The sequence below is a fragment of the Lasiodiplodia theobromae genome (genome assembly GCF_012971845.1).
Source record: "Lasiodiplodia theobromae strain AM2As chromosome Unknown scaffold_21, whole genome shotgun sequence".
Taxonomy (NCBI): Eukaryota; Fungi; Ascomycota; class Dothideomycetes; order Botryosphaeriales; family Botryosphaeriaceae; genus Lasiodiplodia; species Lasiodiplodia theobromae.
The window spans coordinates 731,862-747,098 of NW_023336419.1; the positions used below are offsets into that span (position 1 = coordinate 731,862).

At 55.1% G+C, this 15,237-nt stretch overlaps 4 protein-coding genes across 4 annotated transcripts; 3 read left to right on the forward strand and 1 right to left on the reverse strand.

Annotated features, from left to right (window-relative positions):
* Positions 1-844: 844 nt before the first annotated feature.
* On the forward strand, positions 845-1,549 carry LTHEOB_7264 (Monooxygenase; the record flags this gene model as incomplete). The annotated part of the gene is made up of 1 exon (XM_035516611.1): positions 845-1,549. One exon carries the CDS (start codon positions 845-847, stop codon positions 1,547-1,549), a length of 705 nt encoding a protein of 234 aa, XP_035371711.1.
* A 1,789-nt stretch (positions 1,550-3,338) lies between these two features.
* Positions 3,339-4,205, reverse strand: LTHEOB_7265 (Lon protease; the record flags this gene model as incomplete). Its single annotated transcript, XM_035516612.1, has 1 exon — positions 3,339-4,205. One exon carries the CDS (start codon positions 4,203-4,205, stop codon positions 3,339-3,341), a length of 867 nt encoding a protein of 288 aa, XP_035371712.1.
* A 3,226-nt stretch (positions 4,206-7,431) lies between these two features.
* LTHEOB_7266 (Pheromone-regulated multispanning membrane protein) lies at positions 7,432-9,741 on the forward strand (the record flags this gene model as incomplete). Its single annotated transcript, XM_035516613.1, has 1 exon — positions 7,432-9,741. The coding sequence occupies one exon, from the start codon at positions 7,432-7,434 to the stop codon at positions 9,739-9,741; it is 2,310 nt and encodes a 769-aa protein (XP_035371713.1).
* A 2,486-nt stretch (positions 9,742-12,227) lies between these two features.
* LTHEOB_7267 (Plasma membrane phosphate transporter pho87) lies at positions 12,228-14,897 on the forward strand (the record flags this gene model as incomplete). Its single annotated transcript, XM_035516614.1, has 3 exons — positions 12,228-12,310; positions 12,362-14,694; positions 14,755-14,897. The coding sequence occupies 3 exons, from the start codon at positions 12,228-12,230 to the stop codon at positions 14,895-14,897; spliced, it is 2,559 nt and encodes an 852-aa protein (XP_035371714.1).
* Between the last annotated feature and the right edge of the window lie 340 nt (positions 14,898-15,237).

Here is a 15,237-nt window from a genome sequence, read left to right on the forward strand (position 1 = left end):
TGCGACAGAACCTTAGCACCTGGAAGAGAAGAAAGCCGCGTGCGCTAAGCTCGACTTGGAGCGGGCGCGGCGTACGCGAGCCGACGGCGCCGGGCGGGACTCCAGTCTCCCCGCCTGCGCTGCTCGCCCTCTGCTCCGCCCTCGTCCCCTCAGCCTGCTGCTAGTTGCAGCTCTCCTGCGCCCCGGACCCGACCACGCTGTCTCTCCAGGGTCGCGTCTGGGGCTCACGCCACCGCGCCCGTGGCACGCGCTGCGACAAGTCTCTTTGTTCGCCTGATCCTTGGCCCCAGCCATGCCAGCCACGGCAATCCATATTGAAGCGATGTATTGTTGCGGCGCACTGCACACCCAAGAGACGCACACGGTCGGTCGTAGTTCTTGTGACTCTTCATTGAGCAGGCCGCTACAGTTTCCTAGCGTAGTGATTCTTATCGCGTTACGCTACGACACCACTGTGTGTAGTTCGTCTCGTTGCTCCGTTGAAGCTAAGCATCGCAATGGCCATGTTGCTTGGCTTGGTTAATCTTCACTCTTCGCGTAGAGGCCCTTGTCGCTGAAGCTCGGACGCCAGAGCTCAAGATGGCCAGCAGGAGCGCACGCAGTTCGTATAGACATTGTGGAAGAACTGTGCACTATGCACCAACAATCCTCCATTTGCATTGTCTGTTGTGCATTTTCACTTGATTGGTAAACGCTTTTCCGTTCCAGCGCCATGCAGTCACCATGCACAGCATAACTACTATCTCTTCAACTTTACCGCCTTGACTTTCATCCTCGGTCTTCACCCTCGCAACTCTACGACCTGAGAGCGTTGGGCGTTTTGATCCGCCCCAGCATCGCCGGCATGTTGCAGTTCAACTTGGGCTCTGGTGAGGAAGGGCTATTCCTTCCATTCACTGTGACGTTCGACGGCCTAGGATGGAGGTCTGTTAAAGGCCACCCGAAGCCCGAGCACGGCAACGAGCGATTCACCTGGTGTCTGCACGCCCGCGTACCTCCTGGTCCAGTCGACTTCTATATCCATGAAGTTATCCATCTCGACACTAATGTGCAGACCCTCGGTGTCCGTGAGGTCCTCACCACAAAGCCACACACTTGGTCAAAGGACGAAAATGAAGAACAGTCGTCTCCCACAGAGCTTCATGTGCGTCTGCCTCTAGCGACAGGCAAGCGCACTTATAAGCTCTATCTCTATCGTCATGAGCCAGGCCGACAGCTTGGCCAGAGCTACTACGTCCTCTCCACCGGCGAAACTAACCCACGTAATGCTATCGTCCCACCCGCAGGATCAGGGTACCCCATAACCGACTTCGCCGGCAAGCCTCTCTCCGCCACTGAAATTGCACAGGGGCTGACATGGGTGGAGCCTCAGATTTGGCGGTGGCTCGAGTCTGTTCATGATGATACCGTCCCTGCTGAGGATCCCCCGGCAACAGAAGTAGAGCAACAGTTCGCAGTCTCTGCGCTCGCGTTCGAGGTGCCTCCAGGAACGCCACCAGGACGTAAGCTCGAGCCAGGCGAAATTGACTGGGATGCGGAGGAGGTTTGAGATGCCAAAAGCCCGTGGTATCTCAGCTTACAACGGGCTGAATCGTCCGTTGGTAGGTAAGTGTTCCTACATTTGCTCACACGGGCAACCCTGCCTAGTTTAGTCTTTTATACTTCAATAGTGTCTGGTTTCATATGCCAAAATAAGGGTCTACGCTATTACGGACGCGGTGTTTGTCGGCCTTCGGAGACCGGAGAAATAGCAATGCAACCGCAGTCTCGACAACATGGCAGAACGACTATAGGGCATGCGAGCTTGTGGCGTATCCAATATTCCGCTAAATCCACCTCTAGCGAGCCGACTGCTGAAAGGATTCGACCAACGCCGGAACAGGCAACTGAAGGCGCGGCATGTCACAAATGAGAAGACTACTCGGAATGAAGTTTGGCTAGCAGCCCAGCATGAGAAGCATGCACTCGTCTCCGCCAACCTTTGACAAGGTGTCGAAAGGCGACAGGGCTTTTGAGATATGAACAAGCCGGAAAGAGGTATCGAGAGAGAGGGTGGAATCGTTGGCTTCGAACCAGAGACAGGGTATCGGCACTACTGCACACGAAGTCTAATTGATAGATATGGAAACGTCCAACACTCCGAGCACCTTAGTGCGACAGGGGCTAGTTATATAACCAAGAGAAGGGGAATGGCTTATTTGAGTGACGAATGACGAGGGATCTGTCGCCCGGCTTCCACGGTTAGTACACATCAATATACATTCCATTTGGCAAACGTTGTAGAGAAGTGAAGCATTGTCAGATGTTTGGAAAAGGGTTTTGATTCAATTTGTCTCATCCAATCTGGGGTTCTGTTTTTTCTTTGCTGTGGATGATGAGGCCCTTTTTTTCTATTTTCTAATGAAATACCTCGCGTTGAGGCTTGGGAAAAGTGGAGAAATGACTGGCTTCTTATGCAAGGTTCGCACTGAAGGAGGTGTTCTGGAGAGCTTCCGGGTGCTCAGAAGCTAAAGAATGACCGCCGGGCAAAGCTAAAGGTGCTCAGAAACTTGATTCCATGAAGTTTCCAAAAACTTGTCGCAAATGCCAAATGAAGGGAGGTCGTGAGTAAAGCCGATTCTAACATAAGAAAAGAAAGGAAATGTGATCCAATTGATGGATCAATCTGAAGAAGAGGTGGTAATGAAAGCCAGAGCCACTCATGGTGATGCTAAGGTCAGCATCCGAGAGTGCTTTCATATCCTGGTGAAAGCCGGACGGTATAGTACAATTTGAGAAGGTTCCAAGTGGATTTAGCGAGGGCTTGAGCTGCGTCATGCTCCTAGCTCGTATCGTTGCAATCTTGTCTCTGGAGAGTAGTTGAGGAAAGGGTTGGTCAGCTGGTACTTGGCCGGCACAATATTGTATTGCATTCGATCGTGCATCGAGAACAACGGCAACGGGGCGTTCGTTGCTGTGAATGAAGATGTTAATCTGACTTTCAAACAATATTCATGGGTGGATTGACCTCCACATGGTCGTGAAGCGTGCGAATGATAATTATCGATCAAAATCGGAACATGAGCGAAAAAGAAATGAAGACTTAAGAAAAGAAAAAGAGAAGACTGTACCTGAAACCAAGGAGATTAGCGGCTAGTGTGGTAAGAGAGGGTTCAGTCGAGATGGGAAAGTCTTCGCCAGTCGTAAAGTCGTAGGCAGCGTGGACTCCCAGTGAAACCATGCGTACGCCTGGAATATTGACTGCGCCGCCTCTTTCGTTTCACGAGGAGTATGTATTGTACGTTCCCACTACCTGAGCTGAAGTTAGGCATATTGGTAGCGGAAAGAAGCAGTCACACTTACATAGTTCCTGAAGGCTCCTGCGGTAGGTCATCTTCGGCCCACACGTCGCACGGTCCAAGGTCGATAGCGTCGAGAATGTCCTGATTCAAGAGCGAATGCTTCTCTTCCTCAACCTCCGCATTGATCTGATCCATGGGATAGAGAATATCCAGCTCGGATGGGATCTGCCAAATCTGATCGAATGGAGATGAAGTGATCATGGGAAGATAGTTCCAAGGGACACTACCGTTGCTGGGTTCACGAGGCAAAGGGAAGTACCGACCGACCTTCGTGCGGGCGCGGTCCTCGCCCTCCCACTTCTGTTCAGCGATGGTAGGCCAGGGAGCAAGTCTACGCCAGTCGGTCTTGTAGTCGGTACACCACAGAGTATGGAAGCACAGGACTCCGCCATGGCCAACGGAGAGCTTCCGGCCACCGAAAGCCTTGCAGACCATGTTGTACTCGTCGCGAAGGCGCTTGAAGAGTTCCTTTTCCGCAATCCTGCGTTGCTCAAGCTTGATCGCCACCATTTTCATGTTAGCAGCGTGTTCGCACCATTTCTCCAGACTCTTCAGCGCATCAACCAGATCACGATCGTAGCCGCGAAAGTGACGTTCCACCGAGACTTTGGCAACGGTGTATAGGTCTTCCTGGAGTGCACGCGGCGACGACCAGGTCCAGCTCTGAGTGTGAGACCCGCCATGTCCAACCTCTGCCACTTCTTCATCGTAGGCCTCGTCATGATTGTAATTGGATACGTGTTGGCTCGTGGAGGTCTCTCGGGAGCGCTCCTTGTTCGACGCTTCGTTGGCAGCGGCAGATACCGAGGACGGCATAAGCTGACCAAGCGGCATGGACTTGGCGGCTAAGCTTTGTTTCTCCATGGTGCTGTTGGTTCTTTGGTCCAAGAAACTGGATGCGCAGATTGCGACGAGGCCAATGTGCCAAGGGTCGTTGCTGGAAATGAGGTTCGAGAGCGCCTCAATGGCTGGGCGGAGGGATGGTGATGGAATAGGAAGGTGAAGACCAGCCTCGAAGTGTTAGAGCTGAGAATTAGCTTGGATAGCGACTGCAATATTGTTGTTCGGGTGTGCTGTCTCTGGTGTCGCGGTGTGAGTCTCCTACGGGATGGCAGAGAGTGAGTATTATCTGGCCCCACTACAACAACAATAGAAAGACAATAACAGCACATGACAATAGAAATCCCAACGGATGAACTGGAGCACATGGCAGGAACTAGGCACGTGCCGAACCCTGCATATGAGGAGCAAATCTCGTGGAAGGCTCAACACAAACTTTCCGCAGACAAAGCACGGACGGCACGCAAAGCTCACCTGATATACTCGCGAGTGGTTTGGCTTGCTGGAAGTTGAGATTTGGGAAGGAGAAAAACGGGCAGGCTTCTGCGGCGGAGTTGGTGATGGATGTTGAAGTGTTCTAGTATGAATGTCCGGTATTTTTGAATTCAGGATAGTGTGGTTGTTGCCTTGTTTCAGCAGCTGTGCTATACTCCGAATGAACGGCGCGTTGTTCAAGAAGAGCGTGAGCGTGATCGGATGTAGCGCGGCTGAAGTGGGAACGGTTGAGGTCAAGCAGGCTTGTAGGAAAGGGTGATATGCGGGGTCAGCAAGAGTGCCGCGCTCAGGTGTCGTGGCTGGCTAGAGCAGACAGTAGCATCAGATGCTATCGGCCAAGTGAGGGACGTTAGGGCCGGACGCTGATGAGGACGGGTGGTGCGTTTGCGGACTCCAAAGGCGTGGCGTTGACCGAGTTGGGTCTGTCTCGTGTACCAAGTAAGGATATCGCAAGGCGGTGCTTTGAAGGACGGACGAGGGCTTTATTGCAATCTGGTCCAGCAATAGGGCGAAGCGAGGATGCTGGGCAGGGAGGGTTTGAGTCGACGGTGCAGACAGAAGGGCTGGATATTTGAAGAGAAGCAAGCAGCGGAGCGGGAGGCGCAGCAACAACGCGCCTTCCAACCGCGGCGGCGGGGACTAAAGGAAGGTGTTGAAGAAGCAGACGACCTGTTTGAAAGCCATGAGCATTGTGTGAAGCGGCGGTCTGCGGGTGACGACTTACGGGGCAAAGCGATTCACCGGTGTTGGAACTTGTTTGGAGCTTGGAGTTCAGTAGATCTTCCAAGGCATAATTTAAAAATTAAACCCGCCGTAGGAAAGCCATGGTGGAGCATCAATTCCCCGAATATTTACCGCGGAGACTACACATCACGTGCCAGGGCCACTCGGAGGGTGATAACAGCCACGAAGAGCCATTCACTGATCATCCACGACCCCAGCCAACTGTGATTGGGGAAGGTCTCGAGCAAACGGGCGAAAAATAGAAGAACAGACATGTCTTGGAAAGGCCGTACTGGAAAAATTTGAAAGATAGAGAAGACACTTCGCGTTACTACGCATGGAACGTGCAAGAAATAGCAGCATGTCTGGATCAAGTATCAAGGAGAAAAAGCCTGGTTAACTACAGATCTGATATAAAGTAGGGATACCTATGTACTGTAGTGTAGGAAATGCCAGCCGCGCAGCAGCGGCACCGGGTTGAACTTGAACGTTGCAGGGCTACTAAAAAGTAGAGAAGCGAGCAGAGAGACAGATCGTTACCAAGCGGGGCAGGCAGGGGGCTGTGATTGCTGTGTGGGACATGGAGATCATTTCAAGAAACTCTGGAGACAGCCGAAACGAGAAGCTAAGCCTGCACGTGGACCTTCAGATCCAGCTTGACGCGTCCGTCGATGAGCAGAGGATGACGAGGATGAAGGTAGACGCGCAACAATCACGCGATATTGCAACGCGTCACGATGCGGGGATTTAGAGAGGTACGAATATCAATACGCACACAAGCGAGGTGGAGATACGAGCTCGCAGCAGAGGATTGTTTTGGTTGCGAGAATGGTTGGTGTTGAGAAACGCGGAGGTTGGCGGAGGCGGTCAGGCCGCGTTTCAGGCCGAGGATCACTCCCGTCGCACAGGCGCCAATGGCCCACTCGCGGGAGCAAGCGACAGCCAATCGACCCAGCAAAACCCGCCTCTGCTGCCGCCGCGCGAATCCCCGTCGCGCTGCAAGATTTGCAAAAAAAAAAAAAAAAAAGAGAACAGAGTCGAGGATGTGGAGAGAGGCCGCAACACCAGGCCGCCTGACTGCAGCTTCACGATGGCGACGGCAGCATGGAATCGCATTGCATATGGAAGACAGCATAAAATATAGAACGCCCGGATCCCCGCCTGGCGTTGAATGACGTCGGCACGACCCGGCAAAATCAGGGTTTGCTGCATCAGCCACGCAGCTGCCACACTACTTAACACCTCGCGCAGCCCGCGCTGGGCAGAAGACGGGCGCCCGTACGTGACAGTCCTGCCGCGACGGGGCTGCCCCCGCCACCTGCACGCGCGCAGCATCGCGACCCGCGGCGTCTTCCGGCTCCGTTCGAGCGTCGCTTGCTCGCCGCTGCAGGTGTCGCAGCCCGCGGCCAGCGAAGCTAAGTTTCGCTGGCTTCGTGCTGCAGCGCACTGTCCACGTCCTCCTCCAGACTGACCGCTCCTCCAACAATCGGTTGGCTCTCCGCTCTCCACTCGACCTCCGAGGGCGGCTATTTTCGCCGCGCCACCACCAGAGCCGCAGAGACCAGAATAGAGGCCCGATGGCTTGCACGACGCTGAAACGGCTCGCCCAAGCGATCTGCTTGTTTTCTCCACCGGCAGCAAGCCACTGCCGCCAGGTCGCAGCCCGGGCCATGCCAGCCCCAGGTACGCCGACTCTCGTGCATGTCTCTTATTGTCTTGCTTCGCTCACTACGCGCTCTCCTTTCACGCTCCGCCTCTCACCTCTTTGTTGACCATTGGGTCATGTGTCCTTTCACTCTCCTATTGTCTTTCTAATAGAGTAATCCTCGCGGCTGCTTTGTCCCTGCGTCGAGGTATTGTCTTCGGGTCCTGCCCCGCCTCTTCCAGTTCTTTTCCTCGACACTTTACCATTTGCTTTTGCTTTTACGAACTCACGACTGCATTGACTGCATTTTTGTGCCGCTGGCTGGCATCCCGACATTCCCTAATCCCATACCCTTAGGCGAGCCCTTTCACACCTTGCAACGCCATCATGTCTTCCGCAGCGAACCAACGCTTCGCCTTTCCCGACGTACCTCCATCTCACTCCGCTGGCGATCATGAGATGCGGAACTACTACGCCCCCCAGGACGCACCGCGACCTGTCACAAACCAAGCACCATACCTCACACCATACCTCGGCCTTCGAGCTAGGCTCTCGCAGGTCTGGATCAACCGCTGGACCATTCTCCTTCTCCTCGTTCTCGTACGCGTGCTCATCGCCACTGCCAACCTCAACGACAACCTGAGCTCCGCCCGCTCCGAAGCCCTTTCGGCATGTACCAGTGTCGAGTCTGTTGGCAGTGCCATGGCCTCGATGCCCCACTACATGTCGAGGGGCGTCAACAAGCTCGCCATCTCCGGTATTGAGAAGACCGTCGACGGCCTGATGTCCATGCTCGAACTCATCGTCACCGGTGTGGAAGAGATGGTCGTTTTCTACATCGGCCTGCTGACCTCAACCTATCTCTGTCTCATTACCCTGGCAGTCCGCGGCAGTCTCCACACTGTCATCGAGGCTGCCGAGTTCATTGGTGATGGCCTGAACAAGACTCTCGACGCGGTCGGAGACGATATTGCCAGCGTTGCCGACACTTTCCAGGACGAAGTCAACAAGCTCATTGACGGCATCAACAGCATCCCCCAGATCTTTGGCGGCGATGGAATGGACAAGCTTAACCTGACCTCGCAGATCGACGAGCTTAAGGATCTTCAGCTTCCTTCGGGCTACGACCAGGGCTTGGAGAAGCTCAACAACTCCATCCCCACCTTCGATCAGGTTAAGAACCTCACTGACAGCGCCATTCGCCTTCCCTTTGAGCTGGTGAAGCAACTTATCAACGACAAGACCGGCAACTACACTTTCAATGACACCATGTTCCCGGTCCCCGCCAAGGAGAAGCTCACTTTCTGCTCTGACAACGACGGCATCAACGACTTCTTCGACGGACTTGTTGAGACCGAGATCGTTGCCAGGCGAGTTTTCATTGGCGTCATCGTTGCTCTCGCTGTTCTCGTTTGCGTGCCCGTGGCCTGGCGAGAGATCAAGCGCTGGCAGACGATGCAGAGACGCGCTCAACTTATCAGCCAGAGCGCCTACGACCCGCTTGACGTCGTCTACATCGCCTCCAGGCCCTACTCGTCGTCCATCGGCATCTGGGTTGCCAACCGCTTCGGCTCAACCCGCCGCCAAACCGCCGTGCGCTGGGCTGTCGCCTACGCTACTTCGACGCCGGCGCTGCTGGTCCTCTGCTTGGGACTCGCGGGCCTCTTTGCCTGCCTTTGCCAATACATCCTCCTCAAGACCATTGAGAAGGAGGTCCCAGAGTTGACGCAGCAAGTTGGCGCCTTTGCCGACAAGGTCGTCTTCGCCCTGAACAACGCCTCAGAGTCGTGGGCCAATGGAACCAACAATGCCATCGGAGCCTTCAGCACGGATCTCAACGACGACCTGTTCAGCTGGGTCAACACCAGCACAAAAGCCGTCAACGATACTTTGAACGTGTTTGTCGACGAGATGAGCGACGCCCTCAATGCAACCTTCGGTGGTACTGTTCTCTATGAGCCCATCAAGGATGTCCTGAACTGCCTCGTTGTCATGAAGATCGAGGGGGTTCAGAAAGGGCTTACTTGGGTCCACGACAACGCCCATGTTACCTTGCCGACGTTGAGCAACGACACCTTCTCTCTTGGCGCCGCTGCCTCACTGTCGGATGACTCTTCCGATGATACTTTCCTCGCGTCTCCTGGCAGTGAAACCGCCGACAAAGTCTCGGGAGCCATCGTTAAACTCGTCAACAAGCTCAAGGAAGGTGTCCGCATCGAGGCCATTATCTCCACCTGCATCGTCCTGATCTGGGTCATTGTTCTCATCATTGGCATAATTCGGGCACTCATGGTCTTCTCTGGCAGCGGTAAAACGCGTGCGGAAGGCGGTCAGCGTTACGTGTCTGACCCCGAAACTGACCGTTATCGTGGCCACGACGCGCCAGCTATGGCTGTGGCTTCGCCGCCTCGCCCAAGTGACGCTGCGCCGCCGTACGAGTACGTCAACAAGGCTGCGCCTTACACGATCGTCCCGCGACCTTTTCCGAACTTCAACCAGCAGCAACACCAGCAAAACAACTTTTCCGAAGTTCCGATCGACGATGAGAAGGTTGGGCACGTGGGCGCGTCCCACCCTGTCGGACTTGCCGTGTCGCGGCCTGAGCAGGAGCGCACAAGCAAGGCCGGCAGCATCGAGGAGACAACGCCAACCAATGAGAAGTCCAGCAGCGGCAGAAGCTGGAATCCATTCATTTGAGCAGCAAGCGAGATTCTCAACTGACCTTTCCTCCGCTTCGGTGTGACGGACCGTTGTCTATTGAGAAGCCCGCACCTGCTGCTCATAATTGCGACTGAGTTCGTAATTGCTCAGGTTACGTATTTTGGTCCCTGAGGTCATTTCTGCGCGCTTTTTGCAGCGCGAAACCACTGGTTTGTAGGTCTTTCGGGATCTCGCCATTGGAAACTGGTGTTTATTCTTTTATTATCTTCTTTTTACGTACAGTCATCTTGAAACAGGACCTGGAGCATCCCCGCACGTCAATATCAAAAGAGTTGGTTTATCACACTGGGTCTTATTGGGAATGTGCCGTTCTGCCTACCGTTTCAGGAAGTATCAAAAAGAAGGGGGAATTTAATTGGTTTGGAGAACTGAGTTGCGTTTGTATGCATTTTGGGGGCGTTTGTTGAGTTTTCTCCACTTTCCCTCACCCCCCTCCTTCGTGGAGGCAGTGGTGCAGAGTTGAAAGCAGTTGGTTCTGGTACTTTCGCCCTTGCCCTCCTGTTCCTCTCCAGCTCCCCCGTTTCCGTCCCCGTCTCCCCCCTCCAGCTCGAATCGGACTTCTCGTAGCCTCCCCGCCTCAGCGTTTGGCTTGCCCCTTTGGCCGCGAGGTTGCTCGTAGGAGCCCGATGATGGGTTGGACGCGGTTGCAGGCCGCGATGGATACGGCGCGCCGATGCTGTGCACGAGCCGGACACCTTGGGTATGATCGCTCACTCGCCTGTCGTTATTTCTTATTTGGGCCTCCCGCTCCGCGCGATTCGCCCTTCCTGCGATTGCATCTCCGGACCCGGGACTGTTGGTAGCGCACTATGCGGGGTGGAGCTGGGTCTTTCCGGCAGTGCACCCACGCTGTTGACGCAAGATCCGGAGGCCCCGGCAGCTGCTGACTGGTAACGAGCGTTCTGTCTTGCCTCCGTGCCCGCCCTCCGGGGTGTGGCATGTGCAGCTGAAGACGAGTGGGATGTGCTGCTGTTCGCGTCTGATGCGGGCGTCAGCGATTTGGTTTTTAGCGCTTTGCGCCGCTACGGTTCTTGTTGATTTATTCCGAGAGTTTTCTGGTTTTGATAGGTTTCTTTTGGAGGTTTTCGGGCCCGCTGCGACGGCTGGCAGCGGCTCGAATCCTCGTCGAGCATGAGTGGTGGAGTGGACATATCGATTATTACATGACAACAAAGTGGAGTGGGTCAGTAGGAGGCATTTGAGGGCGGAGGTAGATAGTAAATTAAGATCTCTCCCTCAACCAGTGGCGGCGAGTGAGTGATGTTTCAATCTACTACAAGGACGTCCGGATGATAGCTTCAACTGTTCGTGACACGACGTGGCAGGTAGAGAGTGGTCAGAATGTCAAGCTAGCTGCTGTTGCACAGATGAGCAAGTGACATGGATGTTTAGTTTTAATTGGGACAATTTTTAGAGGGTTCTAAAGTGTGTCGGTCGTGACGAGTGGAAACCAACTGTGGTTGGAGGCGGCGCCGGCTGCTGACACGGCGGTTTACGGGGATGGGTCATGCGGGACTCTGGGCACATGGACAGTTCTCCGGACGGCAAGCTTTATAGAGGGCTGCTGTCGTCGACCACGTTCCGGAATACGCCCTTCTCATTCGCCTAGACACATCGCCGGTCTGGACGGGCGGCGCTCGAGGTATTGGCATCTTCGATGTGGTGCAGCATGTGTTGCGCAGCGAAAGGCAGACACCAGGCTAACCCGGAGCGGCAATGTCTCTGGCAAGCAAACACGGTACTCCCCACACAGCAGCCTCCTTGACGCACTTCTCTGACGGCGAGCACAGGCGAGACATACGCAGCGTGCGGACGGGGGCAGGCCGCAAGGCGGTTGCGGCTGAAGGTGGTTGAGACGAGAGTTGGTGGAATGACGTCTTTGCTCGCTACAGCCTCCTATGGCGTGGCGCGACCACGACACGATGCCAGGAATGCATGCCCGTGACGCAGGGACTCGGGTCGCAGTATTCGCCGATCGCGCAGACGGAGCAACACGATAATGGGACTTGTTTGGGTGCGCGACGGGCGTGCGGCTGGATGGAGCGGCAGCGCTGGGCGCAGGCTCGGCGGCCGGCCCAATTGCGCAGCACGCTTTACACGCCGCCCACCCTCGCCATGACACCTCAGAAGCCGGCCTGCACCCACATCGCCGCATGACGCCCCATCCCGCCCGACTAGCCTACAGCCCTCGCGCCCCGCCGCCGCCCTGCTTCTAGACGCTCTCTTATCAAAAACCCTTCCGCCGCCGCCTGCCCACCGCGACCCTGGACCACCGCCGCACTCCCCGTCTCCCGTCTCCTCTCCTCTCCGACGACGCATTTGAGCTCCGGGAACTCGCTGCACCCTCGTCGTCGGCGCATCCTCCGCGTTCCGATCCCTCCTCCGCGCCACCCCCATTTTCCAGCGAAGTCCGCCGGCGGCACCGCCTCTGGAAGCTCGAGCTCCTGCTCGACGAGGCCGAAATGAAGTTCTCCCACAGCATCCAGTTCAATGCTGTCCCGGACTGGAGCAGCCAATACATCAACTATAGCAATCTCAAGAAGCTGTCTGTTGCATCTCGCGAGCGCCGAGTCCCCGCTTAGCTGACTGCCCGTAGCATATATCAGTTAGAGAAGCAGATCCACCAACGAGCCGGCCCAGATCCACAAGATGCCGAGTCCTCGCCCCTCCTCACCGGCACCGTCGACGATCCGGATAAGACCTTCTCCAGCGCGCTGGACCACGAGCTGGAGAAAATCTGCAATTTTTACAGGGCGAAAGAACATGAGGTTTACGCAGAGCTGGAATCGCTGCTGAAAGAAGTCCAAGACTACTTGGAAGAGAACGATGGCATGGATGGCGACGACGACGATCGCCCGCCGCCTTCGCGCGCGACCAACGGGAGCAAACGCAAGCAGAGCGTGTTCGGTGGCTTCACCATGGGCGGCAAGCGGCGCCGGAGCACCATTAGCCATCGCTCCGCAGCCGAAGAGGACGAGAGCGACGACGATGCCGACGAGCGCTCCGCCCTGCGCAAGACGCCGTCCAAGAACCGGAGAACGTCCCGCGGCGAAGACCCCATGTCTACTTCTGGCCTCCTGTCCTCCAACGGCGCCATGTCTCGGAGGCGCCGCAGCTTGGCCTTTGATGACGACAACGACATGTCGTTTGCTGTGCTGTACGACTCGGTCATCTCGCTCAAGAAACGGACCATCAGCCTCTACGTCAACATCTGCGAGCTGCGCTCCTACATTCAACTGAACAAGACCGGCTTCAGCAAGGTCCTGAAGAAGTACGACAAGATCATGGATCGAAGCTTGAAATCTAGCTACATTGAACAAAATGTGGATCCTGCATACCCTTTCCTGCAGCCCACCATGGACAAGCTGGCCGAAAACCTCTCCAAGATTGAGCACACTTACGCAAATCTGTGTAACGGTGGGGATGTTGCAACTGCCAAGAAAGAGCTCCGCCTGCATCTGCGTGAACACGTGGTCTGGGAACGTAACACCGTGTGGCGCGAGATGATTGGAATTGAAAGGAAAGCCCAAGCTGCGAACTTGGGAATCAGGCAGACAATACTAGGCCGCGACACGGATCCTAAAGGCAGGCTGCAGGGCGACGATGCCGAAGTTGCAATGAAGGAGATCTCAACGCCGGTAGGGCGCTATACTTGCCCGAGATGGCTACTCAGCTCGACCTTCTACACCATCATCGGCATTATCGCATTGTTTGCCGTCCTTCTTCTATTCCCTATCATGGAGGAGCCGGAGCAACAGAATTGTCTGGCGCTGGTTGTATTCGTCAGCTTGCTGTGGGCTACGGAAGCAATCCCGCTCTTCGTTACCTCATTGCTCGTTCCCTTCCTCGTGGTCGTCCTGCGCGTGGTCCGTACGGATGCGAAGCCGCACGACCGCCTGGAGTCGAAGGCCGCTGCAAGCTATATTTTTTCCGCGATGTGGACTCCCGTTATCATGCTTCTCCTCGGCGGTTTTACCATCGCTGCGGCGTTGTCCAAGTATAACATCGCCAAGATGATGGCAACTCTCGTTCTCAGTAAGGCCGGGACGAGACCCAGGACCGTCCTGCTTACGAGCATGTTCGTGGCCATGTTCGCAAGTATGTGGATCAGCAACGTTGCCGCACCGGTCCTGTGCTTTTCCATCATCCAACCTATTCTACGCAACCTCCCTGCGGACTCGAACATGACGAAAGCCCTTCTTCTTGGTATTGCGCTTTCCTCCAACATCGGCGGTGCGGCTTCGCCTATCGCGTCGCCGCAGAACCTGATCGCCTTGCAGAACATGTCGCCACAACCTGGTTGGGGCGTCTGGTTCTTCATTGCGCTCCCGGTCTGCATTCTCAGCATCCTCTTGATCTGGGTCCTTCTGTTGGTCACTTTCCAGCCAGGCAAGGGCACGACCATAGTCCCCATTCGTCGCATGAAGGACAAGTTTACCGGAATCCAGTGGTTCATCAGCGCCGTTACCGTCCTCACCATCGTGCTCTGGTGCGTGAGCCACCAGCTGGAGCCCATCTTCGGCGACATGGGCGTGGTCGCCATCATCCCCATCGTCCTTTTCTTCGGTACTGGCATTCTCACCAAGGAAGACTTTAACAACTTCCTCTGGACCATCATCATCCTGGCCGCCGGCGGCCTCGCGCTCGGTAAGGCTGTCAACAGCTCCGGCCTTCTCCACACCATCGCGAACAGCATCACGAAGGGCGTCGAAGGAATGAGCTTGTACGGCGTGCTTGTCGTGTTCGCCGGTCTCATTCTGATCGTCGCTACCTTCATCAGCCACACGGTTGCGGCGCTGATCGTGTTGCCGCTCGTTAAGGAGGTTGGTCAGGGTATGGCAGAGCCGCACCCGAACTTGTTGGTCATGGGCAGCGTGCTGATGTGCTCGGCGGCAATGGGATTGCCGACGAGCGGTTTCCCGAATATGAGTAAGTTTGCATCCTTCGGTCAATAAACTACTGAGCAGGACACTGACGAAATTTGCACAGCGGCTATCATGATGGAGTCGGAGACGGGTCAACGTTACCTCCAGGTCAAGCACTTCATCACGAGAGGTGTCCCCGCATCGATCCTCGCGTTTATCATTGTTATCACGGTGGGATACGGTTTGATGCTGGCAGTCGGCTTCTAGAATCGCTCCGTCTTTTTTTCTTTCTTATTGATAATGTGACGTTGTCCTACGCCAAGATGTCAGAGATGCGTATGATGTGAACGTATGGCTTGTCGGTCTTCATGTAAGGTAAATTGGATTAATTCGGCATTAGGTAAATATGAAGGAGACGGGCATCATTTGTAACAACATAGCATTAGAGGAGTGGCTCTCTCCGGCGCACGTGTGCGCCGCCTTGGTTTGGGAATAGAGATGTTGTGGATGATCTTCAAATTACGGTATCATCAGATCCAGATTACGTATTATTAATGGATGTCTCAGGCTTCGTAAGAACGAAAAAAACAATGCAAAGGAGAATAGA